The 13,637-nt window shown below is 50.5% G+C and overlaps 1 protein-coding gene across 1 annotated transcript; it reads left to right on the plus strand.

Moving 5' to 3' along the window:
• Nucleotides 1-891: 891 nt before the first annotated feature.
• Nucleotides 892-5,522, plus strand: CRYBA1 (crystallin beta A1). The gene is given in 8 exon segments (XM_054394289.1): nt 892-909; nt 911-923; nt 1,696-1,760; nt 2,350-2,469; nt 2,717-2,835; nt 4,399-4,540; nt 5,083-5,225; nt 5,375-5,522. Coding segments are annotated over 8 exon segments (768 nt in total).
• The last annotated feature ends 8,115 nt before the right edge of the window (nt 5,523-13,637 follow it).

Below are 13,637 nucleotides of genomic sequence, written 5' to 3' on the forward strand. Positions count from 1 at the left end.
GCCCCACCAGGGTCCCCTGGGCTGGATGCCAGGCGTTGCCGCAGGCAGCGCTGACAGGGCGCTTTGTTTTGTGATGGCTGCCCGGCAGAGAGACAAAAGGGTCAGTCAGACGCGGTGGGCGCATTGTGCTGGCAGCCATGCGCTGAGGCAGCAGCCCACACCGCTGCGCTCGCCTCATGACCCCCAATGGCCCCTGGGCCTGTGCCCACCATGGCATCCCAGTGCCCACACCCCACCATGAGGGAGCCATGCTGTGGGGAAAGAAGGAGAGGGACCTGGTTGCCATGGTTACTGCAAAGCCTGAGGCCATGGGGTGCCTTGTTGCCATGGTTACTGCAGGTCTGAGGCCTCCCAGGCAGGCCTATGGCAGATCCCTCCAGCCTTGTAGCTCCCCTTGCCCACCATGGGGCCGTAGTAGGTATCCACACGGATGTGGAGTCAGGGACCTGCTGTGGCCAGTGGAGGAGGGTGACAGTGATGCCTGGTAGACACCCAGGTGTGCCCACCAGCTGCAGGGGCTAACCGGAAGGGTGCTGCACCATCCTTACTGTGCCAACCAGTGCCAGGGCCAGGCCAGCTCCCACACTCACCCTGTGATGGCGCAGTGCATTGCCCCTGGAAAATGCCAGAGCAATCAAATTGTTGAGTCATTTGTGCCCAAGATTATCTGTGCAAACAGTCACCCTGATTATTTTTTTTTTTAATTATAATTTTTTTTTCTTTTTCCCTAAGAATGTGGCTCAGACCATGGGGATGAGCAGCTGAAATCTCCGGGGATCAGCAGGACAATGCCAGAGCAAGCATTGTGCTGACGGCTCTGCAAACGCTGGCACCAGCTCCCGGCCAGCAGCACCCTATAAAAGCTGAGCCGCTGAAGTAGGCAAACATTACATGGGTGAAGCAGCAGTAACCGCCTGAGCTAGGTGAGTCCTGGGACCGATTCGCACCTCTCCCACCTCACCCCCTGCTTGCCCCTGCTGCTGCCGGCCAGGCAGACACCCTTCCTCCTGCCTGGTGGCAGAAGACACCCAGAGGGACCGTTGCCATTTCCTATGGCAAAAGACAGGCTCACACATCCCTGCTTGCAGCCAGGGTGGCCAAGAGCCCCTCTACCATGGCGCACTCCACTCCTGGCATCTACCTGGCCCTGGCCCCCGGTGCAGCCTACTGGTTGGCATCTCCGACCATTAGCTGAGGCCATCTATGGGAGCCTACCATGCCTTCCAAGGGAGGCATAGCAAGGATGCTGGGGAAGAGAGAGGGGAGCAGCCAGGTCTGTTGAGCACTGCCAGGTTCTGGGCAGCTTGTGCCCTCACCACAGGTCCCCACTCTTGCTCAGGGGTATTTTCCTAGCAATGGCCTAGCCTCAAGCCTCAGCGCCAGACGCTGTACCTCAGTGGGTATGCAGGCTCCATGCCCTTGCCAGGAGGAGGGAAGGGGCACTGGGAGAGTGATAAAGGAGCACCCTGCTTTAGATGCTTCCTGAAGAGCCCACCATGGTGTCCTCCACTCCATCCTGCAGCTAGCATGAGGATCTTTCTGTGACTGGTGTAACTTGTCCCCAGCAGCAGGACAGCTGCCATTGAACAGGCACTGTGGGCTGTGGACAGAGAGCCATCCCCCAGCCCCATGAGCAGGCAGCAGGCATGCACAAGGGCATGCAGCAGTACAAATGGCTTTTCCTTCCTTCTCCAGACACCGTTCCAGCAGCAGAGATGGCTCAGACAAATCCTCTGCCTGTTCCAATGGGCCCGTGGAAGGTACGTCCTTACATCCCTGTATCTTGCCTTTCCCTGTGTGCAGGTGGGGGCCAGGGAGAGGGGCAAAGCCAGTTCTCTGGGGACAGGAAAGCTGCACAGCAGGCAGTGAGGCAGGAAGGGAGCACAGGAAACAAGGCACCCTTGTCCTCTGCCCACAGGAGCGTGCCTCTCGCCTACTCCAATACCTCCCAGGTGTTTTTCACAAGCTTCTTTGCAGCACCCTGGCCCAGCCGTGCCCTGCTCATACCAATTGTCCTGTGCCAGGCAGTTACAACCGTTCCTGAAAACCACACAGTTAATTCATCCTCCTGTCGGTGCAGACAGGCTGGCAGAGCAGGCAGGGGCAGGCATGAGGGCTGCAAAGGGGGCAGCGGACACGGCAGAGCAAGGTGGGAATCAGCCCTGAGAGGTCTGGCAACAGCTCCGGGGAGACAGATGGAGGAGGAAGCCGAGAGGGAGAGGAGAAGCACATGCGTGAGCAGGACAGACCCTGCCGAAGCCTGGAGCTGTCGCGGGAAAGCAGAGCATCAGCCGCAGCCCCCCAGGGAGTTCCCCCTCGCCCTTTCCCCGTTAATCCTCTTTGCCCTAGAGCGTTCGGAGCAGAGGCCGGGAGAACCGCCAGCCACAGCCCTGCCACCCACCCGTCCCAGAACGGCTCCGCTCCTCTCTCCGGACGGCACCGCTGCCCCGGGAACTGATCTCTGCAGGGGTGAGCAGGAGAGCGGAGCGGGGGCCAGCCTGCGGCTCCCCCGACACCTAGGCAGGGCGCCGCGGGGCCAGCAGTGCAGGGACGCGCGGAGGCGTGCGGGGCCGTGTCCCAGCCCAGAGGGGTGCCCGGTGCAGCCTCCGCCGGCTCTTCCCCGGACGGAGAGTGACCCTCCGTCTCGAAGAGGCGCTGAATCGCCTGGGGACACCGACAGGCAGTTCCCAACTCGGCAGTTTGCTCTCCGTTCCAGATCACCGTGTATGACCAAGAAAACTTTCAGGGCAAGAGGATGGAGTTCACTTCGGCCTGTCCAAACATCATGGAATGCGGCTTCGACAACATCCGCTCCCTGAAGGTGGAGTGCGGCGCGTAAGTACCCAGCGGCCAGCAGCGGGGATGCTTTCCCAGCAGGGCTGCCAAGGCGAGTGGCACCTGAGCATGGAGTGCAGACAGCTGTCCTTGCTCTGCTCACCTGGGGGAAGCTAGGCAAGGGGATCCCATCCTGTCAGGGTAGAGCAGCCAGCCCTGGATAGCACTGACATAGAGGGCCAGAGTATGAACACACCACCTTTGGCATCAGCCAAAAGTGCCCTGTGCAGTCTGGGACCAGCAAGTTTGGAGCTTACTGGTGCCTTGCAGGAATGCCTCAAAGATCAGTAGTGCTCAGCAAGCGTCTCTTGAGCGCAGCCTGGTCCCCATCGTGCCTGCATAATTCCATGAAGCACTGTGCCTAGAAAACCACTTTTCTTGCCACAGAGCCTAGGCCTGCCCTGCCTTGTGCTTTCCTGCAGTGTGTAGCTTCCCAATGCCAGAGCAATTGTCCTGCAGCCTGTGCTGGTCTGCTCCAGTCAGTAGTAGGGTTAGGGAGCAGATACAGCCTTCCTCCTGTGCAAGAGAATCTTCCCTGGAACAGGCAAGACATCTTCTGAGCTGCTCCAAGACACTGTGCATAAGGAGCAGTCCCCACAGCAAGCATCGCAGACAAGATAGATTTGTGCTGCTATATTTAGGATTTGTAATGCTAATGGGGATTATGGTGGCATGCCTGCTCATGCCATAATCAGCTCACTACTCCAGTTGACATGTTCCCAATCGGGTTGGTCACCTTGTACAGGGGGAGGCTGACTGTGGGACATGGGACTGGGGCTTGCCTTGGGCCACTGGGAAGAGACCCTCAAGCTCATGTGCTCCTCAGTACCCTACAAGTAGGGGGGTTGTGGGCTGCACAGCCTGTGCCATCTGCCTTCAAGACCCAAGCCCAGTCTCTGCCTCCCAGCTGTCCTGTTCCCAGTCCCTCTTAAAAGGATACGCTCAGGAGAGGGCCCCACCTGGTGACAGGCTCCCATGTGGGCAGCACCAAGGCTTGCAAAATGTGTCCTGCAGGGTGGTAACATCCCTCTCACCAACGTTTGTTTTCAGGAGAGGGGGACCCAGAAAGGGGAAAGGCAACAGCTCCATCACCAAAGCCACATGGGTTCTGCCTGGCTTGGGCATTAGGAATTGTTTTTTTCCATCTGTACCAGGTTATAATTGGGAAGCAAGTAAGAAATGAGGCCTCTGGAAGAGAGGCCCCAGCTAGGGGTGTCCTGTGGCATCCTAACATGATTCTGAGCTGTGTAAATAACCACTGAAAAGTTTGGGGAAAGTGAGCCACCCTCATGGGCTGGACCCCTTGCAGGAGGGACCTCATCACCCAGTGAAGCTGGATGTTGGTGGTGATATGCAGACTGCCTCCCAGGCACCAGACGTGGTTACACGTTCCCTGGGTTCTCTGCCCATATCCAGCACCATTTCCTTTCCTCCTGGACCTGTGGGCAGAGCCCAGCCCCTAACTTCTTCCTCACACCTACATGCGTGCCCTGGAGGCAGCCCCAAGCAGGAGGCCCAGAGCTGCTGCAGGAAGCCCTGGCAGCCTTTGCTGTGTTTTTGCAGCTGGGTTGGTTATGAGCACACTGGCTTCTGCGGGCAGCAGTTCATCCTGGAGAGGGGAGAGTACCCGCGCTGGGATGCCTGGAGCGGCAGCAACGCTTACCACATCGAGCGCCTGATGTCCTTCCGCCCCATCTGCTCCGCTGTGAGTGTCCCACAGAGCTCTTGCGTCTCTGATCCCATTAAAATGCTCCAGGCAATAGCAACAGGCCAAGGAAGTGAAGTTAGGAAGGGCAAATACAGCTATGCCAGGGGCTCTGCTGGTGGCAGAAGCTGCTCAGGGCTCTTTCCCTCCCTGCCCAGCAGGATTTGCTCTTTCTGTCCTGTTTTCTAAAGCTTTTAAGGGATCTTCTAGGCCAGCTGTACACAGCCAGAAGGGGACAGCTAGCCTGACAGCAGCTGTGGCATGGCTTTCAATGACACCTCCCAGGCCAACCCCTACCTTGTCCTGGCCCAGCATCTCACTTTGCTGAGGACCTTCACATCATCTCTGCTTTGGGAAAAAAACCTCCCCAACCCTCCCTCCCCATTCCCCCCTAAATAAAAATAATCAGCTCAGGGTCTGAACATCTCCCTTGCCAGGAAACCACCTGAGCAATTCCACAGGGAGGGGCATTGCCCTGCCATCCCCATGCACAATGAGGAGGGAACACTGCCTCCCCCTCACCCCTTGCTCTTCCTCCCCAGAATCACAAGGAGTCCAAGATCACTATCTTTGAGAAAGACAACTTCATCGGCCGCCAGTGGGAGATCAGCGATGACTACCCCTCGCTGCAGGCCATGGGCTGGGCCAACAACGAAGTGGGCTCCATGAAGATTCAGTGTGGCGCGTAAGTGACAAAGAAAAGCCCACAGGCAGCAGGGCCAAACCACTGCCAGCACTGGGCTACCACAGCTAGAGGAGGTAGCCCACAACCTCACAATCCCCTCACTTACCTTTGTCCCACTTATTGCCGCCTGACAACTCCTTTTCTTCCAGCTGGGTTTGCTACCAGTATCCCGGGTACCGTGGCTACCAGTACGTCCTGGAGTCTGACCACCATGGAGGAGACTACAAGCACTGGAGAGAGTGGGGGTCACATGCCCAGACCTCCCAGATCCAATCCATCAGGCGTGTCCAGCAGTAGCTCCCCACTTTCCAGCAATCTCTGCAAGGTTTCTAAAGCTCACTGGCTCCCTTTTGGTGCTAATACTCCCCTCCCAAAATAACCACCCCTTCTTGTACTGCAACTGCTTATGGAACAACACTCCCAAACGGTACCAACTGCCACAAATTGCCAATAAATGTGACTGAAAGAAAAAGATAAACCAGCTTGCTGGGTGTTTGCTGTTGTGTGTTTGGGATTGAAGTCCCACATGCCCATCCCATAGGAACAGACTCTTCCCTACCTCCTTTAAGCAGGACTGAAGCCCACTGGGGTTCACACCAAGGCAAGTTCATCCCTCAACAGTCCCTCCCCCCCAACACAGCAGCCAAACCCTTGGTGACTGCAGCTCCGTAGCCATGGGCCTTCCTTTGCTCCCTGCCCTTTCTCCTGTCACCATATTCCTGGCCTGCTGCCCCACTGAACACCCACATTCATGCACCCACCTGCACCATGCTGCTCATGGGCTTCATGGCCTGAGGGACTGAGTTAAATTGTCAACCACACAGCAGCCCTGTGGCTAAGGGACACTGCTTGAGAACACAATGAAGAGTCACACTGACACCCACAAACTTTAAAATTTTTATTCAACAATTTACATCACTTATTGTCTGTCTTAACATATTTGATCTACACAAATTTATTTTCTTTTTCCTGATAAAATAATAAAATTTGGATAAATTTTGAAGACCTGTTGGTGCAGAATAAAACAAAAAATTTCAGGTAACTTTTTTTTGTTTTTCCTCTTTTTTTTTTTTGTTTTGTTTAAAACATTTAGTGTGAAATATGACATCATTGGTAAAGATACATCATGCCATTACAGCTCATGGACATTACCTATCCTTACAGTCCGTGACATCACCCACACCAGCGCTAGGGGCTGCGCCAGACACAGCTACAGCAGGTATTACACAAACTCTTCTAGCCACCCTCTCACGACCAGGAAAAGGCTTAGGCTTTTCCAGCTGGGCACACAGAGTGCATGAACCTCATCAGAAATACCAGGGAAGGGGCGGGGGAGGGGGGGTGGGGGGGAGAGGGGAGAAGGAAACTATGACTACCTTTACTGATCCCATGTGGTTGCACACTATGATATCGACGACAAAGAGGGGCTGCCCCTCTAGGCAGATCAGAGGTAACTCAGCTCCTGAGTGGGCAGAGCACAACCCCTCCCCGCGGTGATTTTAATAAACACCAGGAAATTGAAAGAAACCAGAACGGATCCACGGGAGGGAGGCAGGCAGGAGGGGAGGTGGCTCCAGCAGCTCGGCCTGGAGGGACCTCTCCCATCCCAGCTCACGGCCGAAGCGTGCGGTTGCGTTTTGCACCGCCCTTAACACTGAAATATTCAGGGGAGGGGGAGAGAGGGCCATCCGTCCCCTGCAGTAAACAAGTTGAGGACCTTCGAAGGCTTGCAAGCCACTGAAGGTGTGTAAGTACACGTGTGATGGTTGATAGAAAAGCAGCCCTGTTCTGTATGAAAAAAGCTGTCAAGTTAGTACAAATTTCTGCCATGGCAAAGGGAACATGAGGAAAAAGCTGTTCAGGGTCCTCCTCCCATCACAAAAATCCCAACTTTCCTGCACAAAGGCTCTGGGCTAAACAACAAGTTTCCAAAGGTGGGACCTGCAACCCAATGCACCCAACTCATGAAAAGAAAACCAAAACAGAGGTCTTGCTCCAGAGACCGGCAGGAGCCCACCCTCTGCTGCAGTGGGCCATGGACCACAGCAATGGAGTCTGTGCCTCCTGCCTCACAGGGGGAATACACAACAGTAGGGTTTCTCTTCGGTTAATTTTGTCATTAGAAGACTCAAGTTTGCCCACACCACCAGGCTGCAGCGCAGCAGGCTGCTCTCTATCCCCTGCTCAAGGCTGTCCCCATCCCTGCTGCCACCTGCATGCCCAGCAGGATGCCAGGGGGTACCACCACCACACCCTTGACCAGAGAACAAAGGCGCGTTCGTTCATCCAACAGTATAAAGTGTATCTGAAACACAAGCCAGCGCACCCCGCTCCCTCCACTTCAATTACTAAAGTAGGCTCTTTAAAATAAAAAAATAATATATATATTTATATAGCTATACAGAGAGATACAGAGAAAGCAAAGGAGAGAAATAGGCTACTAAAAAAAAAAAAAAAAAAATCAAGGAGCGCCAGTTTTCTGCTACAGCTGTCAGCAAAGAACTGTCACCTTACATCATACCCTCTGAGATGGTGAAGATAATGCAGGCAATGACAGCACAGGAATGCAAAAAGAGGGCAGATAAGTCACTTCTGGTAATGAGACACAAATTAAACTTTCAAAACATGTGCATAGCTTTATTCATCTGCTTCAAACTAATCTTTTCACGGAGCTTCAGCGAAACCCGAGTGTGCAAAATGCATTTCTAAAAAATAATGCAAGCAAGCTTTCACATTTACAGTGGCAGAAGTACAGAAAGACTTGGGACAGAAATCACACCTTGGGGCGAGTGAGTTGCAAGAGAGATGAAGGAACAAGAATTGCACAGCTTTGTATTTGGAGTCACTGACTGCACACAAGCATTTCTATTCTGTTAACTTTAAGCAAGGCTTACTTCTCCTTTACAAAAAAAACAAACAAGACAAAAAAAACCCCCACAGTAACAAGAACCACAACCTGGAAAGGAACAAATCCCCAGGGTAACAGGAACCCTGGTGCTGCAGAGAGCCTTAAATTCCAGAGCAAAGATGGTTCCAGAACTTCCTTTGTTTCAGCTTTGCAGGCAAAGCCTGGCAATGCTTGATTTTGTCTGCAGGAAAACAGCAAAGCAGCTTCTCTTTCTCTCCCTGCCCTCCCCCCTCCCTGCCAACTCCCCTCAAAAGTGACAGAAAACAGCTTGTGTTAGGAAAAGAAAGGTGCCACCCCACAGGACATCAGCCCCAAACTGTAAGACAGCCACTATGCAGGCTTAAGCCAAGCCTTGTTTTGATCCAGTGGGTCACAGGGACACCGCCAACCCCTTGACTGCCAACGGGCCATGGCCGTTGTGCTGCCAGCTGGGTGCCCAGCCAGCCCATGCCATTTCCCAGCAGCTCACATCCCACCACAAACATTTCTGAAAGACTACGCACACGTGCAAGGCACATTTAGTCAGATGTACACACACACATGCAGGTGTGTGAAAGAGCAAACGCTGGCCAAAAGAAGATTGATACTGAATAAAGGAAATAAAAAGGCAGAGTTCTGGCCTATGCTATTTGCAGACTATTTTCCAGGCAGTTGTAATCCCCAAGCAATTTTTTCCTATGCTACTTCAGACCTTCCTTACTCCCCTCTCACTTTAACAAGGTACTTAATTTTCCTAAAGGATCTTCTATAAATAATCAAGTAAATTCCCTTTTACCCTCTCCAGGAACCTCTTCTTTCATGGTTCACATCCCCTGCGCTTTTCTGAGTGTGACCCATGAAGACAAGAGGTTCCGGACTTGCTCATTCCCTGCAGCAGCACCTTGATGCAGCCAGACCTCCCTCTGCCACTCCTCAGCTGTTGGTTTTGCTTGGGAGATGGCCTGGCCCCAACTTTTTCTTGGAAAACATCCGACTGTGGGCACCAAGTGCTCCCTGGCAGCTGAAGGCAGCTGGAGAAGGAGCCTGTGACTCTGCACAGTGCTGGGGTGCAGGCAGGAAGGAGGCCATGCAATCTGTAATACTGCTGGTTAATTTCACATTGAGATAAAGCATTGAAAAGGCCTTTTTCCAGAGATGAGCAACTTCCTTCCATAGATTCAAAAAGAAAACAAAAACACTAAAACCAGAGACGAGACAACACTTGATTGAGATTTTTCTACCTCACAAGTTACTCTGGCATCTTTCCCACACCACCAGCCATGGAGGAAGGAAAAGCTGAAAACCTCAGGGATTTGCACTACCCTTCCAATAGCAGCTTCAGAAAAGGAAGGAGGAGGAAAATAACCCCCAAACCAACATGAACACCACACCCCCCCCCCCAAACCAACAATAAAAAAATAAATGCACAGTGTTCTCTCAAGAGTTCTCCTTTGCTTGCGTTTGCATAGAAAATCCTACTGTAGGTCAGCACCAAAGTCAGGTACCCTCCTCTCCTACACCCAGCTCCCCCATCTGACACTACCTGCAGTTAGTGGCTGTGTTACAGGAGGGTTCAGCTATTTGCAGAGGAACTACACGGTCATGTAAAAAAAACCAAACCAAACAAAAAAGTGCATCACACATTCTTGATTTTTCAGGGTTACTTATAGCAGCAGCAGCATTAATCCAATATAACAAAACAGTTGTAGATTCGTTCTTAAATGCAGCAACACTTAATGAAATGTCTTCAAGGAAGGTCATCACTAAGAGGGTCCTTCTCAAAAGGATAAAAAGGAAAATGGAGACTATTCAATGTCAACAACAACAAAAAAATTAAACACAATCTTATTTACATTAAAAACAAACCAAAACCCATTCTTGTTAAAATATTTTTTTACAACACCTAAGGAAAAAAAAAAAGTATTTAAAGAATAAAGCAGAAACTCCTAAAGCAGTATCCATTTTTGGAACCCTTATTTAGCACCTGAGGAAAGACCTTATGGAAAGCAGACAAGGTTTGTCTTTTTTTTTTTTCTTTTTTTTTTTTTTTTTAAGAAAATCCTACGTTGTGTTTTTGCTAGACCTCCTCCTGTTTGCAGGACACAAGTTTCATACCACAGAAAGAAATGGACTTTTTTTTTTTTTTGAGATACTCTACTCATTAATAAGGCTATTGAAAAGGGATACTGCTATCTTACAGAATGGCTTTAAAGCTCTGGACATGTCAGACAAAGCTATCTGATTAACAGTCAAAGATAAATCTAGCTCAGCATTCCCTGGTGAAAGCAGAGGTGTGACTTTTGCCCCTGTCCCAAGGCAGGGAGCAGCTTGACAGCCCCAGTAGTGTGATTCCAACACAAGGCCACTGTGGAGCTCTCCTGTACCCTCCCCAGATGTTGCTGCTTTGGTGCCACACTGCTAAGTGATGCTGCCACTGTGGAGGATCTCGAGCAGGATTCAAGGAAGCCAGCCTTACCCTGTGGTGTAACATGGATTGTGCAAACATCTAAACCTCTGTAATCTCTGGAAGGCAGCATGTCTGGCAGCGCAGACCAAGAGCTGCTCCTCTACACCAGCCCAGGTTCCTGTTTCTCAACTGCTTGTGCTGGGGCTTTTTCACACAGAAAAAGGCTCTCACAGTGGTCAAAGCTACAACTACTCTGGCTTCTTCAGCTACTCCGTTACACTGCTGCTCCTCCAGGCCCAGCACTCCTCCTCCTCCTGCCTTATGCACCACCGTGGGAATGTGTAGCAGCTTTAATTTAGGTGTAGCCTTGTTCTCTCCTTTCCTGACCTCAACCATCTGCCTTGTGAACAGCCTCTATGAGGAAAAAAATTACTAAGGATGGATGGACAGAAAAATCTTCTAGGGACAAGACTCCTGAAAGCTTCGGATGCCAAAGCAATGCACTGAAAATGCTGAATCAAGAGCTAAAATGGTACATACAGGAAAACTATCAGCAGTTCTGAAACACGTCTGTGAATGCCACTGCTCCCAGATGTCCCTGAGGTCACCCACTGGCCACTTCTGGGAAGGATGCCACTGTCCTATGGTAGCACTCTCTTAGAGGTGAGATGCACTAATTACACATGCAACTGAGAGGACAATTGCTAGCTTTGTTTTTTTCTTTTTCCTACCAGGGAGTGATTTTCCTTTCACTTTACCTAGCTGGTTCACCCTGTCACCATTCCCAGCCAACAAATAGCTGGCATACTCACAACCTGATGAAAACTGGGTTTTTCTCCCCACCCCACATTTCAAAGAGGTTCACAGCAGCTACAAAAAGCAAACAGCAGGATTTACAGTTCAGAAAGGGCAATGGTTTTAAGTGAGTTAGTGACAGAACTCATGCCCTGGAGCTATCTACATTGTCAAAAAGCTGAAAACAGGTTTCATGAACAACCAAGGTGGGTTTAAACCAAAATTCAAACTCCAAGCAAACCTTGAAAGCCATCAAGTTGCCAATCCACCACATGTGTGGAGTGGGCATGAGCAGAATGTCCACAAGCCACCAACATCAGACAGGAGAATGAAGCAGCTTCTGAATAATCTCCTGAAGCGAATGAAACTCTCCGCTCCACCCAAGAACAAGCAGATCCCCCCATGACATGAGACTGTACAAGAGACAGAACAGGGCCTGCTGGCAGAAGAGGAGTGGTGGGGAAAGACCAGAAGAGAAAGGGGAGAGCCCCTGCCTGTGCAGGAATCTTTACTCCAGTGAACAGACAGCCTGGTGAAAGAACTGGAGTCAAGGGACTCATTGGACTCATGACAGGAACAGAAGTGAAAGAAGCCTTAACCTGAATTAGTATCTTCAGAGCTAATAAAAAAAAGTAGGTCATGATCTCACCACTTTCCAATACTACATGTATTTAAGGGTTATTGTTTGAAAACTTAACTCAGCGTAAGGAAAACAATGGCACAAATAAATAGACGCTCGCTCTCCGCATGCAAGATGCTCGCAGATGCATTGCCAGCTCCTCACCCCCAGCACACAGACACCCTTGGGTGCAGACCCAGGAGAGGAAGCTGCTCACCCCCTCTTCCTGGGCTGTTATTTGGTTTATGCTACAGTACTAATACTCTGAGTCAAACAAAAACAAAACATGAGACATATCAGTAACACCTTAGCATTATTTAAATGTGCTAGATTAGTCACAGCTCAATTTCATATTTTTTTTTAAGTTTACACAAAAATAATCAGAAAACAGATTAAATCTTAAGATATTTTTAGTAAGTGCTCAGTAAAGAATTGTGTGAGGACTTCTGAGAGGACTGCAGATAGCGACAGGGTGAGTTACATGACAGCACAAGCTTCTTCCATGGTCCTGCCTGGCTCTAGGCAGTACCCCAGAAATACCCCCTGCACCAGCAAGCCAGAGCTACAGGAGCTCAGAGAGAAGATTTCCTAACTGCTTAGCACTGAGCACACACTGTGGAGCTCATGGAGACAGACATTTGGAGAGAGGATGGTCAGAAATACAGCAGAGAAGCTGCAGAGGGTGTTTGTGGAGGGGTCCCACTGGCAAGGGGCCACATGCAGCAGGACAAACCAGTAAGAACAAACATCAGGGGAAAAGACAACCCATCATTTGAACTGTCTTTCCTTCAGCACTTCTGTTATTTAGAAGACAAACTGGACCAGGCCAACATGAGCGTCCTCAAAAACTCAGCAAGACTGGGATCTTCCTGAAGGCGCAGGGTCAGACTCGGCACAGGGTATTGCGGTTCTGCTTCTGCATCACACCAGCCCCGAGAGCTGATCCAGGGCCAGGGGGACCAGAACAGCACAGACCCCAGGGAAGCAAACAGGGCTTGTTTTCCTATTTTTTTCCTTCTTTTTTTTTTTTTTGTTGTTGTTGCCGTTTTTTTGTTTTGTTTAAAATGGAACCCAGCCCTTAAGGCGACAAGTGACTACACAAGGCAAATAAATACACAGCAGAGCCTTAAAGTCAATAAAACAAACTGGAAACTTTGCTATTAGCCTTCAACTTTGTAACAATATCAATAAAATAATAATAAAAAAAAAAGAGACCTCAATTCTCCCATCACCATCCAGTTTGTTCAACGCTTTAAAGCTCAGGAAGGCCCCAGCTCTTCCACAGCAGAGCTGGAGGCGATTCCAACTTTTGGCAAGCAGAGTTGGGAGACTCAACAGAATCAGAAATAGGAAGGTTGGGGGGAACTAGATGTGGGGCACATCTGTAAACGTCTTCTACATCTGAAAGTTACACACACCTGCAGAGGTGGTACAGTTTAGAGGTGAAACAGAACTATCTGTGACTGGCCAACCACGCATTTCTGAACCTGGACTGACACAACACATCATCACTATATAGTATCACACTACAGTATTATACTATATAGCATTTGATACATAACATGGAGCAGGGAATCCATAGGCAGACTTTTAAAACTAAGCATGGCAGAAAGCTAGCAATCTTACAAAAGGTACAGAATCAAGTTTCACTGTCCCACTGTGAACCTAAGATTCAGGAACAATTTTACTATAAAGAATAAAAAA

Source organism: Indicator indicator, chromosome 30 (genome assembly GCF_027791375.1).
Source record: "Indicator indicator isolate 239-I01 chromosome 30, UM_Iind_1.1, whole genome shotgun sequence".
Taxonomy (NCBI): Eukaryota; Metazoa; Chordata; class Aves; order Piciformes; family Indicatoridae; genus Indicator; species Indicator indicator.